Here is a 14,278-nt window from a genome sequence, read left to right as displayed (position 1 = left end):
TTTGGAGCTAAGTCAAAAAAATTACAAACAAAAATTGGTCCAAATTGAAGAAACAAAAAACAACAAAACTCAACCAGAAAAACGACAACAGCGGAAACATCAACCACGAAAACATCCACCTAGTTGCCCCCAGGAGAATTAATTGCTTGAGAAAAAGACCCTTCTTTGATTGATGTATCTGCATGTGGAGTACCAAGGCCTTTGAATATCATGCCAATTAATTTCATGAATTACACTATCATGTCATTTATATAAAGAATATGATTTTACTTTTAGCATTTTAACCTATTAATGAAACAAGGATGAATGTTTTTGACTTAGATTTCCCCCCAGATTTATTCATTTTCTTGCTTTCTACACCTGTTAAAGTTGCTTTTTACACTAGTTATATAATCGGTTCGAGAACATTTTTACTGAATCCATGCTGACCTACTTATGAGAAAATTTTGTTAGAGTTGAATGGCACAATAATTACATAGATGACCAAGAACGTTGGTGGAAGGACTGAACATAGAACGCCCATTGCTGGTAATTATACTGAGTCAGTAACTCCCAAACATGAAACCCACAATTTTCACAATGCAAAGACAGAGCCCAGATTCAAAGAAAACAAAGGGTCCGAGGAATTATTGACGACTAAAAGAGCCCATTAAATGCAATTGCTCTTGGACGTTCAAAAATTCGGAAGATGCAATCTCCATGGGTACTTCCTTCAAAGTCGGACCAAGTGATGGCATGCTTTTAGAAATTTGAATCATCTTTAGATTAATCCCTTCATACCCAAAACATTATGTTTTTTTTTTTTTACTATCTTAAATTTTATATTTTCCCTTCCTTCTCTTTCCCTCCTTTGTAAACTCAGAACTCTTCATCCATCTGGCTTCTCTTGGAGTTGGCTTCGGATCCTCATTGATGAGCACTGCGTTGCTCATCAGGGCAAATGTTCATCTTGGCCTTTGAATTAGATTTTGAAATGATCCTTTCTGTTCATCTTATAAATTGATTTTTTTAGATATTTTTAAAATTATATATATTAAAATAAAAATTTATAAAATTAAATCTGGACTGTCTTTTGTGCTTGCTATGGTTTATCCCTGATAAGATTAGGACAGTTGATATTTAAAATAATTCATTTTTATTTTATATTTATCAAAATAAAAATTTATAAAAACTATAATAAATTTAATAAATATGTTCACCACCAACTTGGTCAGTATAGATTTAATCTGTACAATTCAATTTAATATTAATTTTTTACATATTTTATAAATTGATTATCTAGATATATCATGAATATTACAAATATAATCTGGACAGTTCAATTTAATAGTAATTTTTTTATAATTTTATAAATTGATTATCCATATATACTTTGAATAGGTTAAATTTAATATAGCTTTAATCTATCAGTATAAATTGATGTTTTTATAGGTTAAATTTTTTCATAAATTGATTTTCCCTTCGACGCGATGAGCACCGGATCCGTTGGCTTCCATACTCCTATCTTCCCTACTTTTTGGATCTTAACTTCAATACTTCAATGATTGATATTTAATATATTATAAGATTATTATAATATTATGAAAAATTTAGATCTGTAGTAAAAATTATTAAAAATATTTTTATTACAACTTTGAGCGGTTCAAATCAAATTTTAACTTTTTAATATTATAATAATTATTTTATAATAATTAAATCTCAATTATTAAAATTATGATCAAGTTTGGAAAAGATAAAGGGACAATGATAGTTAAATTTTTTTAAAAAAAAGTTAAAAATATTGATCTAAATAATTGCAAATTTAAGAGTTTTAATTATAAATAAATATTTAAATATTAAATAAGTATTTACGGCAGAATTCGAAAGCTCCTCCTTCAGCAGCGTGTCCGACGTCATTCATCTCTGAAGCCGAGACCTCTCATCTCTCACGGCTTCTTCTTGCTTCAGACTCAGTCTCGTCCGTGACTCATATTTGGTGTTTGTGGCCGCATCTAACACGTTGTCCTCCTTTTTGAAGTCTTCCGATCCTGGCTGAGGAATTTCCGCTTCTCGATATGAAGCTTCTCTCGTTTACTAAAAGCTTATTTATCTCTTGGTCAATATTTTTTAAATTTCTTTCTCAAGGTCAGTGAGACCAAGAGATTATGAAATATGTATTTTGACCAGCGGTGCCTACTGGTAATACTTACAAAAAGAAAATTTTTAAAAGACACACGGAATCTTATGTCATTTATGTTATATTTAAAAGAATAGTATGAATTAAATACATTAATGTCTTTTTATTAATTATATTAAAATAAATAGAAAAGAGAAGATACATGACTCTAAGAGTACATAATTATTTTTTTATTCTTGATGCTTATCTATGGGCTGCTGAATTCAACATGGTGTCTTTTTTCTTACTGGGGAGGATCACTGTTTGGAGATTTCCAAGTCTTCCACCAAACAGCCTTGTGCCGTATCATTCCTTTTAACATATTGCCGTTGAATCCTTCAACAATTTGAAAACTGAGGAAATGAGAAGCAATTCCATCTACGGCTTGATACCACTAAATTTAACGCCGCACTATCTAATGTCACTTATAATTTTTTTTTTCATGTGCATATATGTATATGTTCAAGACAAAGTTAGGTATTAAATTAATAGCGGATATGAACACTTTTTAAAATGATGATTTAAATATTGGTTTGTCATGTTGAGAGGGTATAATTCCTTTCACTAGATCAAGTAACATATAAAGCTTTAACCTAAGTGTTAATTTGAGGACGAAGTATTATAAGAGGCATTTTAGATGAGACGTACATTAGAGAACCTGAATCCAATCAGATCCCACGTAGTATTTACCGGTTTCTTCCGGCCTCCTTATTTTTTGATGAAATTCTCGTTCCTCCTTCGACGTCGTTTTTCAAACACCAATCAACTACTATCGTTTGGTCAATGGCTATACTCCAAATTACTCCGTCAACATGAACGACTTGACCTCTCTTTCCTTCTTAATAAAACTTCACCCACTTGACATGCAAATAAACTGAAACAAAGATATAATCCCATCAAATAGATCTCATCAAAAGATGCTTCCACCTAATTTATCCCTTCCTTTAATCACCTTCATATTCTGGTCATGCTGGATGCTTAACGGCGTCGTTTCGGACCCCCAGATCAATCTTCTAAGCCAAGGGTGCACCCCTTCGAACGCCTTTTTCGTCCTGTCCAACTTCTCCATCTTCAGCGACAACGTCAACAAAACGTTTGGCGAGATCAGAAAGAAGCTCGTCAATAATCAAAAAAAGCACTTCGCGACGGCGCCGCAAGGCAACGCAGAAAACCCAGTTTTCAGTCTTTTTCAATGCAGAATTACCTCTCCATTCATGACTGTGTTGCCTGCTTCGACGCCGCCGCCAAACAGATCCGGAACTGCCCTGCCGGAGCACAAGGTGGCCGTGCCGTCTACGACGGCTGCTTCCTCAGGTACAACTAGTCCACCAGTTCATTTTCCTCCTTTTCTTTTTTTCATTTTTCCCAGCCGCCAGGAAAGTTGAAGTCTGCCCTCTTCTTTCCTGAATATTTTATTGCTTTATTATGTAGTAGCTTTTGTGGTTTACGCCTTTGATTAAACTGTAGCAGAAGTGCGCAAACAAAAACAAAAACAAAAAACAAAGCCACCTAATCTTGCTTACTGGTGAGTGGGGTCCGGGGGTAAAAGGTAGGAACAATCCAGAAACTAAATAAAATTTGGTTTATTTTTATAGATGTATGGTACTATAATTAATATATAAAATAATATAAAAACAAAATTGATAATCATATATTTGCAAATTTTTATTTTATTGAAGCTGTACTTCTATTTTTTGTGCTAACCGGCCAATAGGTACATATAGGGAATGCATTTGGTGCTCACCACCCTATGAGGTGATCTAAGCCCTTCATTTCCTCCCAAATAATCTCTACTGGTGATTTAAAATTATATTTAATATATTTATATTATATTTATTGAAATAATGATTATAAAAAATTATAATATTAAATATGGGTGATGCAAAATATATCTAAATGATGGATCATTTAAATTATAAAACTTTTAGTATTAAATTGGATCTTCTAGACTATATTTATACTATCTAGAGTATGTCTGAATAGTTAATTTATAAAAATATTAAGAAATTAATATTAAATTGGATCGTTTATACTATATCTTTACTGGCTGAATTGGTGATAAACAAATTTATTAAAGATTTCTATATTTTTTACATATTTTTATTTTAATAAATATAAAATAAAAATAAAAAAACTTAAATTTGGATTGTTCAAATATTCTTAGGGATGATGAATACTATGATATTTATCCTCTAACAAGTATAAAAAAACAGTCCATATTTAATATTATTTTTTATAATTTTATATATTTTTATTTTGATAAATATAATATAAAAATATTTTAAAAAAATAATTTTAAATCAACAGCAGAGATCATTTGAGAGAAATGAAGGGCCTAGGTCATCCCATGGGGTGATGAGCACCGAATATAGTTCCGTACATATAGAGGTAAGACAGCTTCTATTTTGATCAGTGCAGAGCAAAACTTGTGTATTGAACTTGGAATTAGAAATGATAAGTGGTATACTTTGTGTAGAGGTATGAGACCAGTGCTTTCTTTGACCAGACAACTAAGAATTTCAATGCCGTGTCGTGTGGTAATCAAACTACAAGAGAATCCACAGAATTTACCTCACTTGTGCAACAAGTTCTAATGAATCTGCAAACAACACCACCCAAAAGACGTGGGCTTTTTGCAGCCACAAAAGCACAATTGCCTGAGAATGGTTCAACTATTTATGCGTTTGCTCAATGTACTGAAACTATCACACAAAATGGGTGCCTCAATTGCTTGAACACTGGGTACAACAATATTCTCACTTGTTTTCCCAATTCTGATGGTAAGGCTTTTGCTGCTGGATGCTTCATGAGATAATCTTTCACTTCCTTCTTTCCTGATAATTTCCGGGGCGTTGATGTTACTCCCTTAATAGACAAACAAGGTACGGTTAATTCAAAGATTTAAATATAACACAAATATTCCAATATCACTATTAGATTGTCCAATTATGGGTAGACTTAAGCTGATGTAAGAGATCACATATCGGATAAAACTGGATTTAATAATTAATATATAATAAAAAAAGATGCATAATTAAATTCAATTTTTTGAGGTTTTGAATTAAAATGTGGTGTTATTTAGCTGCTATTTGCCTATTTGTTCATGAGTTTGCTTGAATTCAGGTTTTAAGTTAAAATATGGTGTCCTTTGCTTTCAATATTTAGCCATCACAATTTGATTTTTTCTCGTCATGTGTAATTTTAAAACTCATGTTACATATTCCTTAATTTGTGAGTGCATGACTAGACATGCAAGGAAATATGTTTTCTTGAATGGTGTGGGATAGTTTAGGTGTTTTCTATTTATTTGTTTACTAGATTTTGTGAAAATAAATCAATACACACACAGAGACACACAAAAGTTTTTAACTATTCAACAACGTACCACATGAATTTTTTTTTTTTGGATTAAACAGAACACATGATTAACTTAATAGAAGTGAAAATAAGGGTCTGTGTAATTAATGTAGAAGTGAAAATCTATAGGGAATTAACCATGCTATTTATAAGTTATGAATATTACAATTCTTATATGGGTTTGCGTAATTGTTTTATTTTTCAACTTCTTTCAACACATTCTATTAGGGCTCCACACAACATTTTTTACTCATCCGATATTCTTCTACACATTATGATCGATAATGGGTGCATCATGAGATAATCCATCACTTCATTTTTTCTGATAATCAGACCATCAATATCACTCCCTTGAAACAAAAAGGTACATTTTTTTCAAAGGTTTAAATTTAACATAGACACTAAATATGAATTTGCATATGTATAACCTGATATAAATTTTAAAGTTATATTTAATCAACAAGAGCTATGACTGATTTGAAAATGATCAGTTCCCTATTTCCTTCCTTCAAGGTTCAAGCAAGAAAGTGGACATTATTGGTGGAGTAGTTGGAAGTGTAGCTTGTTTTTTAGTCCTCTTTGTATTATTTGCCTGGAGGATTAGACGACCAAACACTCCTAAGAAATTTTCCAGAGGTAAATTACTTGGATAGTTTTCAACTATTATACACATTTAATTATATAATTAAGGAGATACATTGGTTTTTCACTTTTTGCATGGAAAAAATATATAGAATTTCATCTCCACTTAGCGATCAATTCCTATTATTTTTTTTAATTACAAACACTCCTTCTAGTTCAGAATATAAATTAGGACACTTCCAACATGTGTCACACATATTAAAGAAATTTATTTTTTAATCTCATGAAAAACATAATTATTTTTTCAATGTTGCACTTATTCACAACTAACATCCATAATTTCTCACACATAATTACTCCAAGCACATATTAATCAACGCAAGGATAAGAATGAAAGATATTTATTAAAATTACAAAATGTCCTACACTTTAGACCAATAATAGCTTGTAGAATATGTCCTACATTATAAAATGAAGGGGGTGTGTGTGTGTGCGTGTGTTGACTAATTAATGTCATGCTGAACAGAAGAGATATATGGAGCAAGCAAGTTAGGCGGCCTAGTTACTTACAGTTATAGGGATTTAAAGTTTGCAACCAATAATTTTAGTGAAAAAAATAAACTTGGACAAGGAGGCTTTGGTGTTGTATACAAGGTAATAAAATTTATTTCTATTTTCAGCATATTTATATATTCAAAAAATACTTTCATAATTGAAATTCTTAATAATCATGAATAGGGTGCTCTTAAAAATGGGAAAGTAGTTGCAATCAACAAATTAACTTTTCAACAATTCACAAAGATGGAGGAAGATTTTGAAAGTGAAGTGAAGCTGATAAGTAATGTTCATCATCTAAATCTTGTTCGACTTTTAGGATGTTGCAATGAAGGGCAGAACAAACTACTTGTTTATGAATACATGAAAAACAACAGTCTTGACAAATTCTTATTTGGTAAGCTTCTATCTTCAGACAATGTCTCTATCTCGGTCATTAAGTAGTAGTTATTATAATATTCATAACATCATGGCGTAGATATTTTATTTTTTTTCGGAAATCATAATCAAGGACTCCTAGAGACAATTAATTACCCTGCAGGACCAAAGAATTATGATATTACTCTGCAAAACCAAAGTACCTAAATATAATTAAAATTTGTTGTGAAAAGACAAAGCTATCCCTGATATTTTTTTGTTGTGACAGGGGAATTAAGTGTTGTTAAAATGGAAATGAGATTTTTTTTTTTCTGAAATGGAGACTTGGTCACCAGATCATAACAATTCATCAACCAAATTAATATTTGTAGTTGTTAATGAAGGAAGTAATTGTTGTTAGAATAACAATGGGAGCTGGTTTTTCTCGAATAGGGACTTATTTATCGAATCACAAAGCTTGTTCTGCTCCATTACCAAGTTAATTTTTTGAAGGTGTTAATAATGTAATTGGTTATTGTTAGAATGAATATGAAACCTATTTTTTCTTGAATGCAGATTTGTTCACCAAATCACAATATTTATTCCTCGTCACCACCAAGTTAATTTTTTAGAGTTCTTAATAAGGGATTTAATTGTTATTAAAATGTAAATGGGACTTTTTTTTTTTTGAATGAGGAGTTGTTAAAAAAGTATATAATATACACATGAAGGGTATTTTTATCTTTTCAGAACAGAAGTAGGTTCTTGATTGTGATTTTTCCTGTTTTTTTTTTTTTTAACTTGACCACATGCGATTGACGCCTCAACCAAAATATATATATATATATATATATATATTCACGTCATAATCTTATTTAAGAATTTGCAGTAAACTTCTTTATCAATTTTCTATAAATGCAACACTTTGAGTATGACTTTCATGTACGTCCCTACATGTTAATCATATCCTTGAAATTGTGTAAACTTGGCAAGTAGGTGAAAAGAAAGGTTCTCTTAATTGGAGACAATGATATGCTATAATTTTAGGAATGGCAAGAGGTTTGGCTTATTTACATGAGGAGCTTCATGTTTGTATCATACATAGAGATATAAAGACTCATAACATCCTCTTAGATGGTGATCTACAACCTAAAATTACTGATTTTGGGTTGGCAAGGCTTTTGCCTGAGGACAAATCTCATCTTAGCACAAAATTTGCAGAAACATTATAAGTATGATGTATTTGTTTTATTTTCTGAACTTCTCATATATGGTGCATGAATTATATTATTGAAGATATTGATAAAATCTATGTATAAATCAATGGAACACTCCCATTACACCTCTAATTAGTTTTGCCATTTTATCCCGTTCAGCCTTTATGTTACTGTGAATACCTCGAAGGAACTTGTATTGATCTGGAACATGATGCAATCCTTTTTGTTGCTTACCCCTATTTCATACTTTTGTGGTTTAATAATATTGAAAAAAAATCGCTCAAATAAATAATGATGGATTTGTTTCTTAATATTTATGTGATTATGATTGAGACAATTGCTCTAATAATTACAATTAAAATAATATTTTGCATTTGTCAGGGGATATACAGCACCTGAGTATGTAATTTATGGTCAATTATTAGAGAAAGCTGATATTTATAGTTATGGTGTTATTGTCTTAGAAATCATCAGTGGTCAACAAAGCAAAGAATTAACCGTCAATGATGCTAAGGGTGAATTTCTCCTCCAAAAAGTGAGAAAATTCTCAAGGATTTTTGAAAGGGCCATTTTTATATAATTTAGATTCAAGACTTCTTTGACAACTTAATTTAACTCTTTTAGTAAATCCCGCTAGTACTTTATTAGAGAATCCAAAAATAAATATTTAAGAAAACATTATCCTAGGTTTTGCTCTGCCTATTATATATAAGCCTTCTCATTCCATTTCTCTTTAATTGTCAAATTGTTAGGCTTGGAAATTATACGAGAGAGGCATGCACCTAGAGTTGGTGGATAATACCTTGGACCCTAATGAGTATGACACAGAAGAAGTGATGAAAATCATAGAGATTGGTTTGCTTTGCACTCAAGCATCTACTGAAGGAAGACTAATGATGTCTGAAGTAGTTACTTTGCTCCAATATGAGGACTTTTTAGAGAATATGAAGCCCACTATGCCTATCTTGATTGAAACTAATTAAAGGTATTGGGGAATATAATACACTTCTACTTATAATGCTTCTACGTCCAATGCTACTGCCTAGATTGTTCAATGGTGTCACCAACAAAGGGTCGATTCAGATAAGGAAGAAGGAACTGGACAACGGGAAGCATGAGGATTTTTTTAAGGATAAAACGGGTGGTATTGCATGGTAACAACTATTCATAGCCCTGCACCTGTGAATCCTTGTTACCATTATTTGATAATCATCATTATCATTCCCGGTGTCGAATATCAACCAAACACATGCTTTTATAGTTATGAGATATAGATTATCATTAATTATGCTAGTAGAGCTGCAATGGGATATTGAATCAAACGAGTCATAAAATGAAGAGAGTGATGAGTGCATAATTGTGAATTATTCGTGTTGATGAATAGTTACTTCTTCACCATAAATTATAAAAGTATGTGTTTGTTAACCCCTAGGATTTCATATCATTTGAGCACATTTTCCTTAGATTTTGATATATTTTGGCTCTATTTATATATTTTGCTTGTCTAAATTAGGAAAATGGGCATCTTATATAGAGTTTGTACATTTAGCTTTACTTTGTCACCTTTGAGCTAAAGTAGTGTTATTTTGGTGTAAAGTTAGAATGGAAGCAATTTTGGACCTTCAATGATACTTTTGAGAGGCTTTTAAGTGAAGAAATCAAGTGCAAAGATGATAAATTTCATTAATTGGAAGAAGTGTGAAAAACTAGCTTAAGTCGTAACCAAAGTCTCGACTTTATTTGTGACTTTCACCTCTGTCAGCAAAACATACCATTTTATTTATCTAAAATATTTGGGTAGGATACATATATGCTATTTGCTCGACCCAGAACAAATGATTCACACCTTAAGACACATTTGGAGCTTGGTTGTGATAAGGTTTAGGCATTGAAAGAGTTAGGATTAAGAGATTAACGCTTTGAAGATATTTGGAGCTCATTTTCTTTTGTTTTTCTATTCCTCTTTCCTTTCCTCCCTTATAATCTGAAATGAGTTTGAATTTTTTGTGTATTTATAGTTTGTGGATGATTATGAGTAGTTAAACACTTTACTTTAGGATTATTCAAAACCCTTATATGGATTAACACTAATTTTCTCCTCTTTTTTGTGATTAATGATATATATGTGTCTGTGTTTATTTTAATACTCTTATCTTAATGTTTCTAAGTATTTGGCTACCATTTAGTTGTTAGGCTCATTTGATTAATGCTTGAAAGGATTAGATTAAGTGTAAAATTTTGGGTAAAACAGTGCAAGAACTTAAACTTTACAAGATTAATGGATGGTTTTGCTAATGAAATAGACATATACTTACTAGCTAACCTTGCATAGCCACATTAGGGTTATGCTTAAAATTAGATTTTATTAATTGTAATAAGAGATTGGGCAACTAATTTAGTTAAACATTTGTTCATGAATTAAGAGAGTTTGTTCAATTATTTTTAAAACCTTATGTTAACACTTATCTTCATTAAAAGCATTTATAAGAGAAGGTAATTTTAATGTTATGAGTGCAATGGGGATAAATAATCCTAGGTATTAATTTGTGCTTGAAACTTGTGAATAATTTGTTTTTCCTTATTTTTAACTTTTAATTTAATTCACAAAATTAACTTTACCTGATTGTGTTTTGCTCAACTTAATCGAATTTATTTAATCTTTTATTTGATCATTATTTTTACTCACATTATATTACTTGTCACAACCCATGCACTTACAAAGATCACAATAGTGTTCAATAGGAATTTTAAAGAAAATAAAGCAAAAGCAAGTTCATCACAACCAAACTATTTTCTACCTTAATTGGGAACTTAAAAAAATATAAATAACAACTCTATCAATTTTTGGATAAGAACATATATAAGAAAAAAAAGAGAGAGAAAGGGAGAGAGATGAATCAACTCCTAGATCAAATAAGATGCTCTGGACTTAGTGTTGTGCCTTTTAGCTCTGGAGAATGAGATTAGATGCCTTTGAATGACTCCTAAGGCTTCTTTTATAGGTTTTCTCACACATAATTTCCCAAATCTACTCTTCTTACGTCTCTATCTTTTAAAATCATTTAAAATATAAATTTAAATACAAATCCACATAAGACACATGAATCTAATACACGTTTGCGGACAGATGTCTACATACATGCACGATGAACGTCGAAGGCTCTCTTGTCCATTTCTTCATCCACCAACAAGTGAATGCTGAGGGTTGTGTGTATCCAGTTGCAGAAGTGAAGCATGTACATAAAGATAAATTTAATTTACAATATCAAACATGCACTCTCTCCTAGTGAGAGTCCTGGGCTTGCCCTTGTGAGGGCAAGATAGGGACTGGGACTGGGACACTCTCACCAAGAAAGAATCCATGCCCAATAATATTTGGCCTATTTTTATTCTTTTTGGCATCCTTTCTTTGAAATTTAATTTACATAAAATAACTCATTTTATGCCATAATCAATAAATTTGAAAGTTAAAAACTTTATATATAATTTAAGTATACTTTTAGCTTATCAAATATAAACTATTAAAATATGTTGAACTAAGTGTTTTGATGATAACAAAACCAAGAGAAATGTATTCTTTACTTTTGCAAAATAAATATCATGAATCAGGTAACAAAACATCAAGAAGGAAGAATGAGCATGAAGAAGTCATAAAAGGAATCATCATAAATATGCTGCACTCAAAGATAAGCGAGCATGAAGAAAAAGAAGAATGAAGAATCATCATATGCATGCTAGAGAATAAAGAATCGAGGGAGAAAAAAAAAGAAACTTTCATAAGTTGTATTTATTTTACTTTTCTAGACAAACTTATGAAAAACTAATTGAGAACATAAACATGAATTCAAGTAAGAATGCATCGTGTACAAAGTCATAAGCTCATAAGTTTTTAAGGTTAAAAAGTATTATCCACGCAAGGACAAGAAATGTCCACACATGTTTGACACACATCTAGATGCACTTATTTTTTACATTGTATCATTCAGCTTAGACTGTGTAAGTCTCCCACTTGTGATTGATAATTTTTTATGCATATAGAACTTAAAGAATCTTTGTCAAGCTTGAACTATAATGTGACCTTGCTTGAATTAGTGAATTAGCAGTGAAGACATTGCACTATATGCTAGTTCACACTTGGACATCCTTGTGTCCTCACTTAGTTAGCAAGACAGTGTGAAGAAATGTCTTGGTTAAACTTCCATGATCTAATTCAAGTTTAGATGTTATTTTTATCACACTTGATTGATCTGAGTATTAACTTGATGTATACCTAAGAAGTAATCCATGCTTGGATTTTGTCAAATCCATGCTTGAATGAATGAATCAATTGTTAATCTTCAAGCCTGACTTAGAGTTAGCCTTAGCGCTAAACAAGCTATTTAAGCTTGGTTTATAGATTGTCGAAGCATGATGCACATCACAGAGAGGCAAGGTGCCTCTATATATATACTCATTCAAGCTTGGTACTCAAATTACCCATGCGTGTTTGAACTCATAAAGAAGCTTGGCGCTTCATACACATTATACACATTTGAACCCTGAATGCGCTATTACAGAATTTACCAAAGCACTTTTCTAAATAAGTGCTCCTGTATGTCAGGGCTTCTCAATAAGATAACGCTCCTAATTAATATAAATAAAATATCAAAAATTTAAAAAGACCTGTGGGAGCGCTTGTAGGTAAGTACTTCGGAAGAAGGCGCTCTTTTGGAGCGCTCGCCCAAGGAGCACTCTGGAAGAACGAACACTCCGGAAGAGTGCCTTCTTCCAGAGCGCTCACTAAAGAGTGCTCCGGAAGAATAGTCTCACATTTTTATTTTTCCATCCCCGTCAGTTTTCTTTTCCTCATTCATGAGTTTCTTTCAAAACCTCTCTCTCATTTGCTGAGGCCTCCTGTTTCGTCTGTCATTGTTCTCATCCGTCGTGCCTCGCTGTTTCGTTCATCGCGCCGTCGCTGTTCCATGTTTCTGTACCACCGCCACTGTTTGCTGTTTGCACCATCACTGTTCACAGTTTCTATGCCGTCGCCGCTGTTCTCTATTCTAGAAAGTCATCTGTCGTCGTCACTGTTCCAAATCTGCATCTCTATTCTAAATCTGCATTGCTATTCCAGATCTGCATCGTTGCTGTACACTGGAGGAAGCGACGTCGTGAAGACCTCTGTTGCTGCCATGTATTGCTGCTGCCGTGAAGACTGCCATTTTCTGCTGTGAAGACTACACTGTGAAGGTATTTTTTTAATAATTAATATGTAATATATTGATATATTGATATCTATTTGAGAATAAATTTCATATATATTTTTTTAATAATCAATATTATAGATAATATATGAATTAAAGTTATTTATATTAGATAGAGTATTTGTAGTTGATAATTTAGATTAAAGTTGAGGAAACTACTTGAATATTTTTATTTTATTTATGAAATATACTTCTAATTTTTATTTTGATGAATTGATTGTTTTTAGTTTAAATGTATTGTGTTGTGGAATTTGATTGTTTGATCATTTGGGAGGTTCTTCTTTTAAGGTAGATGCTATTGAATTTTTTTTATCGAAATCTAAGTCTTTTGTTTATTAAATTTTTATAATCATATTAGTGATATAGATCATAAGTGGATGTCAGCTAATCAACTATCAAGAGAATATTGGGACGGTATGGATGAATTCATTGAATTTACATTTATCAGGATACAGTATCAAAGGACGAGATGCATGTCCAGTATGTGAGGAGCACACTTGTTCAGTGCGATTGGAACATTGTAGGAAGAATGTCTTTATTGGTCATCGACGATTTTTGCCGTAAACACATCATTACCGACGACTTAAGATATTTCTAAAAATATAAGTCAAAAGCTTTGAAATTAAGTTTGAGTTAGGAAAAATTGTTTTTACTTTGTCTTTGAAAATATTAGAAAGGACTGTAACAACTTACTTGTCTAAGTAAGTGTGATGTTGAAAATCAAGATAGTTTATGTCTTTATGTGGTTGTACTATAATAGCAAGAACCCACTGAAGCTTGTGTTTATAGTGAAAAATCTCAAGTGTGATCTT

At 31.6% G+C, this 14,278-nt stretch overlaps 1 protein-coding gene across 1 annotated transcript; it reads left to right on the top strand.

Annotated features, from left to right (window-relative positions):
* The first annotated feature begins 3,047 nt into the window (after positions 1–3,047).
* On the top strand, positions 3,048–10,036 carry LOC129302157 (cysteine-rich receptor-like protein kinase 5). Its single transcript, XM_054940837.1, has 6 exons — positions 3,048–3,469; positions 6,026–6,148; positions 6,621–6,748; positions 6,833–7,046; positions 8,688–8,758; positions 8,976–10,036. Exons 1-6 carry the CDS (start codon positions 3,073–3,075, stop codon positions 9,204–9,206), a joined length of 1,164 nt encoding a protein of 387 aa, XP_054796812.1. The 5' UTR covers positions 3,048–3,072; the 3' UTR covers positions 9,207–10,036.
* The last annotated feature ends 4,242 nt before the right edge of the window (positions 10,037–14,278 follow it).

Source organism: Prosopis cineraria, unplaced genomic scaffold (assembly GCF_029017545.1).
Source record: "Prosopis cineraria cultivar Desert tree isolate PC_DT_omini unplaced genomic scaffold, ASM2901754v1 PC2, whole genome shotgun sequence".
NCBI lineage: Eukaryota > Viridiplantae > Streptophyta > Magnoliopsida > Fabales > Fabaceae > Prosopis > Prosopis cineraria.
This window is presented reverse-complemented; position numbering and strand designations above follow the sequence as displayed.

Coding starts and splice junctions, on each gene's coding strand:
- LOC129302157 (XM_054940837.1), top strand. CDS start 3,073: ATGCTTCCACCTAATTTATCCCTTCCTTTAATCACCTTCATATTCTGG. Junction 6,749..6,832: donor GCTTTGGTGTTGTATACAAG/GTAATAAAATTT, acceptor AATCATGAATAG/GGTGCTCTTAAAAATGGGAA. Junction 7,047..8,687: donor TCTTGACAAATTCTTATTTG/GTAAGCTTCTAT, acceptor TTATTGTCTTAG/AAATCATCAGTGGTCAACAA.